General features: G+C 52.4%; 1 protein-coding gene across 3 annotated transcripts in view; it reads right to left on the reverse strand.

Moving 5' to 3' along the window:
• PLA2G6 (phospholipase A2 group VI) overlaps window positions 1-10,331 on the reverse strand; it is a 48,765-nt gene extending 38,434 nt beyond the window's left edge. The window contains exons 1-2 of one of the 3 annotated variants that reach the window (XM_069491678.1): window positions 10,285-10,331; window positions 1,217-1,470 (exon numbers count right to left, since the gene is read on the reverse strand). In XM_069491678.1, coding sequence (XP_069347779.1) covers window positions 1,217-1,425 — 209 coding nt within the window. In that variant the 5' untranslated portion in view covers window positions 1,426-1,470; window positions 10,285-10,331. Of the gene's footprint in view, window positions 1-1,216; window positions 1,608-7,825; window positions 7,929-10,284 lie in introns of those variants that run through there. The other 2 variants (XM_069491676.1, XM_069491677.1) reach the window with 2 other exon arrangements.
• Window positions 10,332-13,002: the final 2,671 nt, after the last annotated feature.

The raw sequence follows: 13,002 nt of genomic DNA on the forward strand, positions 1-13,002 counted from the left end.
TGTTAAAACTGGTTTCTGGACTGGCCGCTGAGCTGCATTCTTAGCTCAAGCGTGTGCTGTGGGTGCCTCTGCCTCAGTTTCCTTGTGCAGCCAGGCTCTGAAATCTCACCTGATTGGCTGGAGCCCTGACACCTGCCTTGCTCTTCTCCAGGAGGTGGGCCCTGGCCCCCAGCTTGCCACCTGCAGAGATGCCTGCTGCCACACCTCTTTAGTCACAGTGTCCCCCGCTGTCCCCTCAGCCTCACTTCCCACCAAAGCCTTGGAAGCAGCTAGGGTCTGGCCAGAGCCATCTGCCTCCAGGCTCACACCTCACGCCTCTGCGTGGCTGGAATGACCTTATTCACTTCATTGTGCCAGACAGACTCTCCTCGTTCTTCCAAACACAGAGCCAAGTAGCTCTCGATCATGTCCTTGTGGTCCCCACTGTTCCCTGGGCTCTGCCCCGTCAGAGCACTCCACACGTGCTCAGGTGCTACAATGCCTGTTTGCAAGGGCTACTCCCTCCAGACTGCACGTTCCTTAAAGACACAGGCCACATCTGCCATTCCACAGCACCAGCTGGGCCTGGCCCAGAGCCTGAGACTCCGGAGACACTGGGTGCGTGTTGGATGGGTGGCTGGCGCGACAGCCAGACGGATGAGCAAGGAGAAAAGGGATATCAGCACGAGCCCAACTCCACGCCAGTCTGCCTGGCTCTGCGGAGCACGCACCTGCAGCCTTGCTACTGCTCTCCCCGGTTCCCAACCAGCTCTTCGGCTGGCCTGGTTCCCGGCCCTGTCCTGGCTCCCTACCCTTCCCTTCTGGCCCCAGGCAGCCCCAGCATGGCCTGAGAAGTGACAGCTCTGGCCAACTCTTACAGGCCCTTCGGAACAAACCCAGCCCCTCTGAGGACAGCAGTGCCTATAAAGACAAGGGCTAAAGGTCATCCCAGTGGGCCTTGCCTGATCTGCCCCTCTCACCTCCCTGTCCTCCTTCCTTCCTGTGCCCTGCACAGGCCAAGTCCCCGGTGGGAACACCCCAGCCTTCCATCCCGAGCCCCTGCGCTGGGACCCTGATGGGCCAGAGCTGTGGGGTCTAGAGTAGAGTCTCCCCTCTGCCCTGCCCTGTCCACGCCCCTCAGAGGGAGACCCACAGAAGCTGCTTCATGGCCAAGGGACCTCCAGTGAGGTCCGGGGGTCAAGGAGAGAAGTGTGTGGCCCAGCTCATTGTCACCCACCGGAATCCACTTTGTGAGCTCTTGGGGTTGACCAGGATGCAGTCCCACGTGCGGCTGGGAGTGTTCTGGAACAGAATCAGCTGCCCTTCCTCCCGAACCCGGCCACTTGAGGTGTAGTCAGCCACAGCCACCTCCTTCACCCGGAACGGGTTAGAGAACAAGTTGGTGACGCTACTGAGGGTATTGACCAGGCGGCCGAAGAACTGCATCTTCTGCGGGGCAGGTGGGGAGGCCCCACCGCCTTCCCCCTCAGTCTGGAAGAAAACGGGGTCTCTGGTCAGCCGGGCTCGGTCTCCCATGCCCACCTCACCAAGTGCAGCGGTTTCCTGCACAGACACCCAGATCGCCGCTCCCCACCAGCGCTGGCTCCCGACGCTGGGCCTGGCGGGACCTAAAGAGGAGGGGACAGAAAGAGAAACGACACTGAGTGGGAGGCAAGAAGTGACAGAGCCCTCAGGCCAGGTGGGGCACCTAGAAGGCTGCCCTCCTGTGCTGCCACTGTGCACAGGTGACCTTACTGCCTGTCCCCAGCCCCGTGTTCCCAACAGAGACTCAGTTTCCTCATCTGTAGTATGGAGCTGCATTGGTCAGAGGACACAGCAGATGTGAACACACGTTACGGGCAGCCGTGCCCTGGGCAAGTGGAGGGGTCCTCACACGTTAGGCGTAGAGACAACTTTTTGGCACACAGACACCTCGCTGTGTCTCAGTTTCCTCATCTATAACATAGAGACGATAACAGCGCCTAATAACAGCACATGGCAGATAGTAAATGCTCAATAAACATTAGCTCTCTTTACTTTGATCATCCCCCCTTTACAGATAAGGCAACTGAGGCTTGGAGAACCATGACTGCAGAACTCTGAAAACATTCTGAAGCTTTGTAATGTCCTCCCTTTTATGATTAGTAGTAAGATGTATTGTGAGAAAACTGTGAGCCTGCTTTAAAATGGGAATGATACTCATCTCCCACGTACTGTGAGGATTAAATGGGAACACTTGTGAGAATACCTGGGCCTGTGCCAAGCTTCCTTCCTTCTGCTGCACGTGGGAGCATAAGGACAGAGAAGCTGGGGTACCTGTGGCCCCCTCCATAGCCAGGGGAGAGGGGAGAGACCCCAAGGGAAGGTGTGGCAATCAGTCCCAGGAGAACTCCCCAAAGTGGCAGACCTGGTACACACATCAGTGTTCACCTCAACAGTATTTGTCATGCCACAGAAACGGAAGCAACTCTGAAATTCAACACTAGGAGAATGGTAAATTATGATACATTTTGCCCCAGAGACACCGTGTGGTCATTAAAAGTTTGACTGTGAAGAGCAGAACAACTCAGGCAAAGCTCACGCTGTCCTGCTACAGGGCTCAGTGACATCTCTCAATGATACGTCCATCTGGAGCCCTCTCCTCCCCTCTTCTGTCTAAGAAAGCCCCGAGCCTTCTTCAAATACAAGCCCGGTTCCCACATCCTTAAAATGTTCTCGGCGGACCGTCCCCAGCCCCCGGTGCCCTCTCCTTGCTCTGTGCTGCCCTGAGTGTAAACACATCTCTGCTATCACACCCCGTGGGTCACAGCTGCCCCTCCCGCCAGGCCGTCACAGCACCCAAGCTCCCGAGCTCTTCCTGTGCTCTGGCGCGGTTCCGAGAGTTTTACGTAAATTCATCATTTCATCCCCACAGCCACCCTATGGGACGGTTACCCTTACTGTCCCCATTTCACAGGAGAAAACCAAGGAACATTTTTTTTGTCATGACTTTGCCTTTCACTATTAAAAATTTTAAAACAATAAGAATAAACTCACCAATTGGTGAATTTGACATAACATATTATAGGTGAATATAAAATATGACACAAAAAATTTTAAAAAGGACATTGTGGAAATATACATTAAAAACATTGAATATATTATTAAATTGCCTTCTAATAGTTGAACTTTTTAATATTGATGATTTAGACATAAAGTAAGAAATTACTGTATATCAGTAAAAATTTCTTTTGTGGCCAAAAAAAAAAAAAACCAAGGAACAGAGAGGTAAAGTAACATGCCCGAGGTCACACAGCTAGCAGGTGGAGGGGTGAGGACTGGGGCGCAGATGGGCTGTCTACAGAGTCTGAGCTTCTTAAGGGCAGCTGCTTTCATCTCCGTACACTCACCCCAAGGCCAAGCTTGGCACATAGAAAGTTTGTTAAAACAGAATTTAACTAAGTGCATATGATACACAGGGAAAAAGACTGATAAAAACACACCAAAATACTGAGTAGATGAGGGTACTGGGTTTATGCAAATTTTTTTTCTTTTTCCTATTTTCCAAATGGTATATAAAGTGATTATAAGTTTCAAAGAAAGTAGCAGTCTAGGCTGGGCCCCGGGGCCTGCAGCCAGGAACATGGGGACCCCAGGGGCCAGGCCTGGCCTAGAAAAGCAGCAGAGGCTTCCGGAGGGCAGTGCCTGCAGACGCTCCAGGGAAGGGCAGGGAGTCAGGAGCGTCCAGCACCCACGAGCCCCAGGGTCGGAGAAGGTCACTGTGGGATGCAACTGGATCCCGAAGATTCCCCGCCCCCAGGAGAGACCATTCCTGTGTCCCATCACATGTATGGCAGCGCGTCCAGCCTTCGGGGGGCAGGGAGGGGGCAAGTGAGGATGAAATGACGCAAGGCACGGAAGGTGTCTGGGACGCTGGCTGACTGTGGGCACACAAACAGTGGCCATTGTTATCACTAGGTGGAAGAAAGGAAATTGAAACCACCAGGCCACATCCTGGAACACTCACGGCACTGCCAACCAGGAAGGCACGAGTGCGGAGAACGTGCTCACGTGTGCGCCCTCTGTCCTCCGCCACCCTGGACCCCAGAGCCCAGGCTCTTCCTGGCACAGCTGCGGGAGGGGACGCTGGGGAAAGCTCCCACCCCCATCACGCTCTCACAGCTTCCCACCCCTTGTCTGTCCAGCAGGATAAACACCTGCTTTTACCTGCTGACCTCTGGCCCCTCCCACTCCTCACCTGCTCTCGCTGCTCCCTGCTGCAACTAGACCCTAGGCTCAGGCTGTAGCAGGCAGCTCTCTCAACTGCCACCAGCGGAAAGACACACACCCAAGACCTTTAGTGGTGAGCGCTGACAGTGACAATTCTGCCTGTCTGCGCCAGGCAAGTTCCACGTGCCAGTTCTGTCTCTCCTAGAGTGAGGCCAGGTATTTTGGGCCTTTCTCCTTCTCTCTGCTCACCGGTCCCTGGCAAAGGCCCAGCTCACCTGCTCGGTTTGTGCAGGGAAGACTTGCAGAGTGCCTGCTGGGAGCCAGGCTCCCCTGCAGGAGCTGGAAGGCAGGAAGAACAAGTATTTTTATCCCCATTTTAGAGACAAAGGAAATGAGGCCCAGAGAGGCCCGAAACTGTGTGTGTCCCAAGGGCAAATTAAAGTGGGATGTGTTGTCAACCAAAAAAGAAAAACAAACAAACAAAAAACCTTTTGGGGAAATTAAAACCCCTGGGCCACATGCTGGGACACTTGTAGCACTGCCAACCAGGAAGGGCGAGTGGGGAGACAGTGCTCACGTGCGCTTCCTACCCTCTGGGACCAGAGGGAGAGTGGAACAACAGGCAGAGTTCCCTAGAAGTGGCCTTCTGGGTTCATAAAATGAAGTCATGGAGTGACCCAAAGCCTGCCTCAAAGAATGCACAGTCCCTCGGGGCAAGGACAGCTGGAGGAGACGACTCTTGAGCTGAACTTTGAAGGAAAAACAGGAGTTTGCCAAGGAGCCAAGCTTGGGAAGAAGCGCAGTGGAGGTCAAGGAGCCAGTGGGTGGGTGGGCGCAGAGAATCAGCCCCAACCATCTGGTTCCTCCCGGGCCAGGGCCAGCCAGGAATTCCCTGAATGACCCCAGGCAGGTCTCAGGCAAGAGAGCAACTGCCCCTGCCCTCTAGCAGTCGCTCACCTACCAAAGTGGCCAGGCCAGGGGCAGACCTCTTTCCTCCCTCCTCCCCTTTGGCTGGTGTGTGGGAAAACTGCTCTTCCAGAGAGACAGGGACCTGTGCTCTCGTCCTCTCTGATTCCTGCTGGAGCCTCCGATTATCCTTCAGGGCCCAGGCACCCCTCCGAATGCTCAGAGCACGGGTCCTGCCGCTCCTGTGACCTCCGCCCCCACCACCGCTGGCCTACCGTGTAGTCATTTCTGCACATCTGCACCGTGAGGACCAGGCCCACACCTGAGCCAGCCTCACACCCCTCCGTGCCCACCACGGGATGCAGATGGAACTGCAACATCCCCCCCAGACCTCACCCCTACTCCAGCCACACTGCACCATCAATCCTCCAGGGACATAGCCTGCTCCTGCCTCAGTGTACCTTGGTGTACCTGCACACGGCTCCCTCAGTTTAGACCGTCCTCCCCACTTCCTCAGCCTGTCTCAGAGCATGCGCTCAGTAAGGGACATTTAGACAAATGAAAAAATTCCTTCTTATCCTTGAAGACTCGGTTCAGGTGCCACCTCCTCCAAAAGTCATGCCTTCCCTCCGTCCTCTCAGCCCAGGTGTGCAGGCCGCGGCTCCTCGGCCGCCCACACCACCCCATGCGGGCCCCGGGAGCACCTGCCCTGGGAGAATGGTGACACATCTGCGCCTTGGGTTGCCCACCTCCCCACTGGGTTTGTTTCTCCAAGCACCCAGCATGCCGTTCCTCACTCACAGTGGGTGTTCAAATAAATGTTTGGTAAATGAATGGGTGCGAACAAATGAACGAACCACCCATGAGCCCACAGGCCTGGCACCTCTAAGGCAGCGCCCCCCACACCTCATTCCCTTGCAGGTGATAACGGCGACCACACAGCCTATTCCCCACCCACTCTGAGCCGCCAGACCCCTCTCTATGACAGAACTGCTGTGCTCACACCCAGCCAGCTGCCAACTGCGCCCAAGGGTTCACTCCTGCGCCAGGAGCGCCTTTATCCAGCACCTGCTGTGCTTCAGGGGTGGCACTAGGTGCTGGGACTGATCCCTCCCCAGGCTTTGGTCTGTAAAGTTCAGCTCTATACACCACCAAGGGGCTTAAGCTGAGCTCATTCCTATTTCAAACAGGAAAAACTCTTCAAGCCCTCTGCTTCCTTCTTGACTAAGCTGAGGTCAGAGAGGCAGGACAGCTGCCCAGGAGGTGCGTGACAGGAGCCCACAGGCAGCGGGCCAGGAAGCAGACCTCACAGGACTGGCCACGTGGGGGATTCCAGGAGCACACACAGAACTGCCCGAGGTGGAACTCAGGCCTCATGAGGCCGGGCTGACAGGATGTCCCATGATTGGAACAATCCTGGACAGTCCTGGCAGCGGGACAGTGACATCCTCCTGAGCAGCCGACCTCTCCTCCCAGCCCGTCATGACAGAGCGGGCTGAGAATTCGGGATCTGAGCCGAAGGCCAGGCCTGCCCTGACTTCCTTCCCGTGGCTCTCGCCGCCGGCACCACCCAGCACGAGTGCACGCACCACACGCTGGCCTCCAGCCGCTCACAGGGCCACCCGCTTCGTGGCTGGCAAAGGGTTTCCATGCCTGTCAGCTGCCTCCAAGCTCGCAAGGAAATAGGGAAGGTGCCATCATTATCCCTAGTGGGCATATGGGGAGATCGAGGCCCGGAGAGAGGACCGGGGCTCTGGCCTGGGGGCTGGACGCACGCCTCCTTCCTCCGACTCCCCAGCAGCACTGGGCGAAGGGCCCGCCGCACAGCAGGTGCTCGATTCGTGTGTGAGCAAAGACTGAACGAAAGTAGGGGTCACATCAGGTGTCATCACTGGCTTTCACATGAGCCTCTGGACTGCCAAGGCTGCCTCCCCGAAAAATGTCCCTCGAAATGTTCACTCTGACCCCAGCTCCCTCCAAACTCTTTCCTAAGCGAGTGAGGAATGGGAAGGGTCTCGCTCCCATCACCCTTCACCCAACAGCACTGCCACCTTCACGCAGCACCCACCGAGCGCCAGCTGCCTGGCCAGCATCTGAGGTGAATGGCCACACTTAATCCTCACAACACCTGTAGAAGGGATAGTGTGACCCGTATTACGCACAGGAACTGGGGCACAAGGTTATATAATTTGCCAGGATCTGAGCCCAAGCAGAGGGAATCCGGTGCCCCTGCTCTTAATCCGCAAACTGTCTTCAGAAGAAGCCTGAATGGGAATGGCTGAGTGAGGCTTGAGTTTGAGTGTTTTCTACTCCAAAGGCCAAGTCCCTCAGCTCAAAATGCTGCCATTCACATGAGCCCAAGCAAAATGTTCTTTCACAAAAGAAAAAAGTGTCTTTTTCATTCACTCTGCTTGGCTGGACCTCCCCTGGAAGCAAACTGCCCCAGAACTGCTGCTGGAGTTCCCAAGGACATGAGGCATGGGGACTAGGAGAGCTCTGGGCCAGTGGCATGGAACAACGTGGCCCATTTTATGATTCACCCCACAAATATTTATTGAGGACATATTGTAGCAGGCATTGTTCTAACTGCTGAGGATATAATAGCGAATAAAACAGACAAAATCCCTCCTGCCCTCTTGGAACTGTTATTTTAGAGATGGCTATAAATAATAAACAAGATAAATAGACTAGACACACACATACACACACATAGATTTTAGACGCTAATTACCTGCTGAGGAGTAAAGTAAACCAGAGAAGGGGGATAGGAAGTGTTGGAGACTGGAGACTGAAATTTTAGATTGGTTGACCAGGGAAGTCCTCACCAAGAACTTGACCTTAAATACCTGAAGGAAGAGAGGTCAAAAGTCATATGGATATCTAGGTGAAGAGCCTTCCAAGCAGAGGAAAGTGCAAGTGCAAAGGCCCTGGGGCTGGAGCATGCCTGGTGAGTTCCAGGAACAGCAAGAAAGCCAGTGAGATCAGAGAGGTCACAGGGGGCCAGACACATGCAATGAGAGGAAAAGCCATTGCAGGGCTTGGAGCAAGGAGACAACATTTTAGCAAGATCACTCTGGATGGATGTGAGGTGAGACAGAGAGGCATCAAGGAAAATCTCACAGCTTTGGCCTGAATGAATACTAAGTACCACCATCTCCTAAGATGGGAAGAAGGGAGGGACAGGTTCTGGTGGAGGGTGGAGTAAGGGATGCAGGGGATGACTAGCAGGAGGTCAATTCTAAATACTTTAAGTTTGAAACACCTCAGTTTGAGAGACTAAATGAACAACTAGATATCTGAGTCTATCATTTGGGGAAAGCCTGAACTGGACTGGGGGTTGTCAGAGGAGAGACAATACTTAAAGCTACGAGACTGGATGAGCTCACCAGAAAGTGAAGATGGACAAAAACAAGAAGGGGCATTGAAAGCATGGTGCTATGAAAACCTACTACGAAAAACACAGATAGTGTTCTCCCAGGGAGCCACCCTCCACACAGTGAAGCTCATAACACACCCTTCACTACAGCCCCTCGCCTACCCACTAACCCCAGACACACACAGACACAGCATTTAAACTCCTCCTTCCTCTATCTCTTGGTGATGTCACTCTGCTGAGTGAGAAGGAAATTCCCTTTTGGGGATACTGTCATCCAACAAGAAAGTAACCCATGGAAGGGAGAAAAAATGCCCTGAGCACTGAGACAACAGTAGCAAACCTTACACAGCAGGGCGATCACACAGGCTCTGGTGTCTCAACAGCACTATGTTCGGATTCCAGCTCCAACCTCATAGTGTGATCTCAGGCAACTCCTACGCCCTCTCTTCCTCATGTTAAATGGGGGAAAACACTGGCTACATCAAGGGTAGCCTAGAACATCACACAGTCAATTGATAATTGTTGAATAAATGATGACTGAATGAATGGTAAAGATAACATATATAAAGAGCCTGATTCATAGTGTCATTAATAAGCACTGCCAAATGATAAATGAAAGACAAGGTACCTCATGCTTATCTTTCTCTCCTTGTCTTCTCATTCTCTCTCTTTCCCTTTCCACTCCTTTGTCATCCTGCCTATGACACGACAGCAAAATTATGCATTTGTACAGGGCCATATTGGTTACAAAGCTTTGCCTTTTACATTTTCTCATTCAAATTTTGAACCTCATGGCAGCCTTGAGGGCAAGAAATAGTCCCCCTGTCACAGATGAGGAAACTGAGACTTGGGCAGAAAATAGCCTCCAAACTCCAGGAACATTTTAAGGCAGAGACAATAACAAAAACACTGCATTCAGCATAAGGGTGGGGTGTCAACGTTGCCAAACCAAACCTGCCTGACATCCTGTTGGGCGGGTAGGAGGCAGGTGAGGGAAAGACCCAGAAGCTCAGGGGAAGGGAAGGTATTTGGGGTCATGTGAGTAGCCCATTAAAAATATGGGCACAGATCCCTGAGCCCTGTGCCCTCCCTGTCCCACACCCACGGGCTTGCCCTTGGCCAAGTCACATGGTCACCTGGGTCACACATCCCCTGTCATCAGCTTCCAGATCATCTGTGGGAGCAGGAGGTGGACACACGATTGGGGATTGGGGATTGGGAGACTCTAGGGTGACTAGGCTGAGGGAGCATGTAGGGGGCAGTTCTAGATGAAATCTGGAGGCACTTGAGGGAGGAGAAGCCGGGAGAAGCAAGGAGTTAGAAATGGGAACATGGAGGCCACAAAAGGAAAAATGCAGAAGAGAGGCGGAGGTGAAGTGGGGAATCAAGGGGGAAATCTGAGGCGGAAAATCGGACACTTGGAAGACCACAGGAATACAGCTGGGGACAATCAGTGGGCCCCAGAGTGAAAGCTGGGGCCACTGAGAGGCAGAGCTGGCGGAATGGGAGAAAGGGGTTGATTCAGGAAGTTAGGGACACTGACGGAGACACACGAAGGAGACTGGGGTAGTGAGGAGGGACCCAGGATCGAAGCGGAGAGCGGTCACGGGATGGGAGTTGGGGATGCCGTGGGATCAACGGATGGATACTGGAGGCACTCAGGGGGACACACGAGGGTCAGTGGAGGACATGCCGCTGAATAGGAGGCACGAGGAAGGTTCAAAGGAGGGTCCGGGTGAGGAGGTCGGAGTCTGGTGCGCCGAGGAGGTTTGGGAAGGGACCCCAGGCCCAGTGCCCGCTGCGAGGTCACTCACCTCGGCTTACTCAGCACTTCTACTTCCTCCTACTTCCGCAAACAAACGAGCCCCGGGCCACGTGACGGCCCGGCCGGCGCTCTCCGCCAATCACCGGAGCCCCAGGGCGCCGCTACGGCCCCGCCCCCACGCTGCGACCCCGCGCGCGAGGACGGGCTGTGGGCGGGGCTCCGCCATCTTTTATAACTGCTCGATGGCAGGGGCTCCTGTAGCCCAGGGAGGACGGGCTTTCGGCGGGAGCCAATCCTCGCGGGCGGGGCGCGGCCATGTCTGTGCGGGGCGGAAGGGTCACGTGACGGCTCGTTGGCAGACATGTTGTTGAGGAGTGTAGGAGTATCACCAGTGTTCAACCTCCGCGTACTAAAGCGACCAGAGGCTTGGACTGTGAACTTATAGTTGATGACTGTTCCTGAAGCTATAAATAAAGCCAATAAAGGCATCGGGCACAACAGGGAGGAACTTGCTTTGATTTTGCCAGATACCGCCAAACTAGGGTTGCCAGATGTAGCAAATAAAAATATGGGGTGTCCAGTTAAATTTGAATTTCAGCGAAACAACCAATAAATTTTTACTTACACAGTACAGTAATACTAAGTATACTGTAGTGATAAAAAATTATTCGTTGTTGTCTGGCAACTCGACCTCAAGTCAATCTCAGGAAATATGTTAGTACTTTTAGTAGGAACTTGGATGAGTGTGATCTCTGTGAGCCTCAGACCCTTCATCAGAGAAGTGGATATATTAGTACCTCACAGGGTGGTTGTGATGACTAGAGGTAAATTAGTCCCCATGCCTGCACGTAGTGGGATTTCAACAAATGGCAGTTGTTAATAATCCCAATAATGAGGTATGTCGCAGAGAAGCCAGGAGGCTAGACATTAGCAACACGTTTGCTTCTGACTGAGCGGGTAATTCCCCCTCTCCAGCTCATGGGCTTAGATAGACCCCTCTGTTTCTAACAATCCCCAAACCCTAGGGCTGGATGAATCCATAGAACTGCTCACTGTCTACATGGGAAGTGTAGTTGCTGGTGCTATTCCTCCTCAGTCCATCCACAGTTACCAGTGTCCAGACCAGCTGCAGGCAATGCAACCCATGCAAGATTTAGATAAGAACCTACACAGGTTAATAAAACTAACCATAGTAACTAACATTTGTACACAGCTTTATCAGCTATAAAGTGACTTCACTTGTATCATCTCTGGGTTGTCTCCTTTTTACAGGTAAGGAAATTGTTTCCTTAAACTAAGATTTAAAATTTGCTGAAGAGTTTCAGCTTGAAGCTGAGAGAAAGAAATGAAGACTCAGAATTCTCAATAAAAATATCTTGCCCTCCACACAGCAAATAAATGAAGTTAAGGCAATGGTTTTCAGGGAGCTTGCAAAAGGCCAGGCGTTCCACCCACTACCAATCTTTCCCGAGAAAAATGCAACATGAAGAGTCCCATTCTTCAGCAAACAGTCGGCCTTGTGTTCAGGATGGATCTGCAAGGCAAGTTTGGAGACAGACACACGAGCAAATCTAAAATGCAGAAAAGGCCAAGGGAGGCTGGATCAATTATCGGAAACACTCAAAGACTCTAGGAAGAAATCTGTAAAATAGAATCTCAGTGCCTGGTGAAGTTGAGTATCCTTTCCCTAGGTATTTCTGGTGGAAACTGTTTAATGAGTAGATAAAGCAAGAGATGGACTATAGGGGACTATTAGATAGCATTGAATGAGCAAGAAATGTAAAGGGACAAGGCAAGTAGGCACAGGGGAGTGGGCTCTGTTGGGCTTCCACTGGATTTGGCATTGGAGGTGCTAGCAGTGGAAGGCAAAGAACTTCTCTTGAGGGGCTTTGCTAGGCCCTGTAGCTACAAACATCACGGAGCAGGGTAGCTTCCCTCTAGGAGCCCACAGCACAGAGGGTCAGACTAGGTGGAGTCCCTTCCTTCAAAAAGTTAGATGGAAATTTAACTAACGAACATGCTAACAGTGCACTATTATTCCTCTTACTGTTTTGCTCCTCACAACAACCCTGAGAAATAATACTATTGTCCCCACTTTGTAGATGAAGAAACTGAGGTTTTACAAGTTCAGATGATCCTCAGAGCTGCATGTCAGTGAAAGGCAGAACTGGAATCAGGACCTGTCTTGTCTTTTTCTTCCCCAAGCTGGAGGACCCACTACGTGCCAAGCAAAGTTCTTCGTGTTGAGGAAACTGCAATAAACAAAATAAACAAAAGTCCCTGCCCTAGTGGTGCTCACTTTCTAGTAGGGAAAGACAGACAATAAACAAGACAGAGAAGTAAAACAGCAGTGTTTTGCTAACGTCTTTGGGTGAGGTGTCATGAATGATGTCGGCATCTTATTTTCAGAACACTTTAAGTGCGGAACCTGGGGCTATGTCTGTAAGTGCCATTGCACTCGTCCTTCCATTGACTGTGTCTCTGAATTTTTTTTTAAGACAGACTCTTGCTGTGTCGCCCAGGCTAGAATGCATGCAATGGTGTCATCATAGCACACTGCAACCTCAAACTCCTGGCCTCAAGCAATCCTCCTGTCTCAGCCTGCCCCTCAAATAGCTGAGACTACAGGTATGCACCATCACATCCAGCTAATTTTTAAATTTTTAAATCTCGCCATGTTGCCCAGGGTGATTTTGAACTCCTGGCCTCAGTGATCCTTCTGCCTCAGCCTACCAAAGTACTGGGATTATAGGTGTGAGCCACTGTG

The sequence above is a fragment of the Eulemur rufifrons genome, chromosome 16 (genome assembly GCF_041146395.1).
Source record: "Eulemur rufifrons isolate Redbay chromosome 16, OSU_ERuf_1, whole genome shotgun sequence".
NCBI classification, from domain to species: domain Eukaryota; kingdom Metazoa; phylum Chordata; class Mammalia; order Primates; family Lemuridae; genus Eulemur; species Eulemur rufifrons.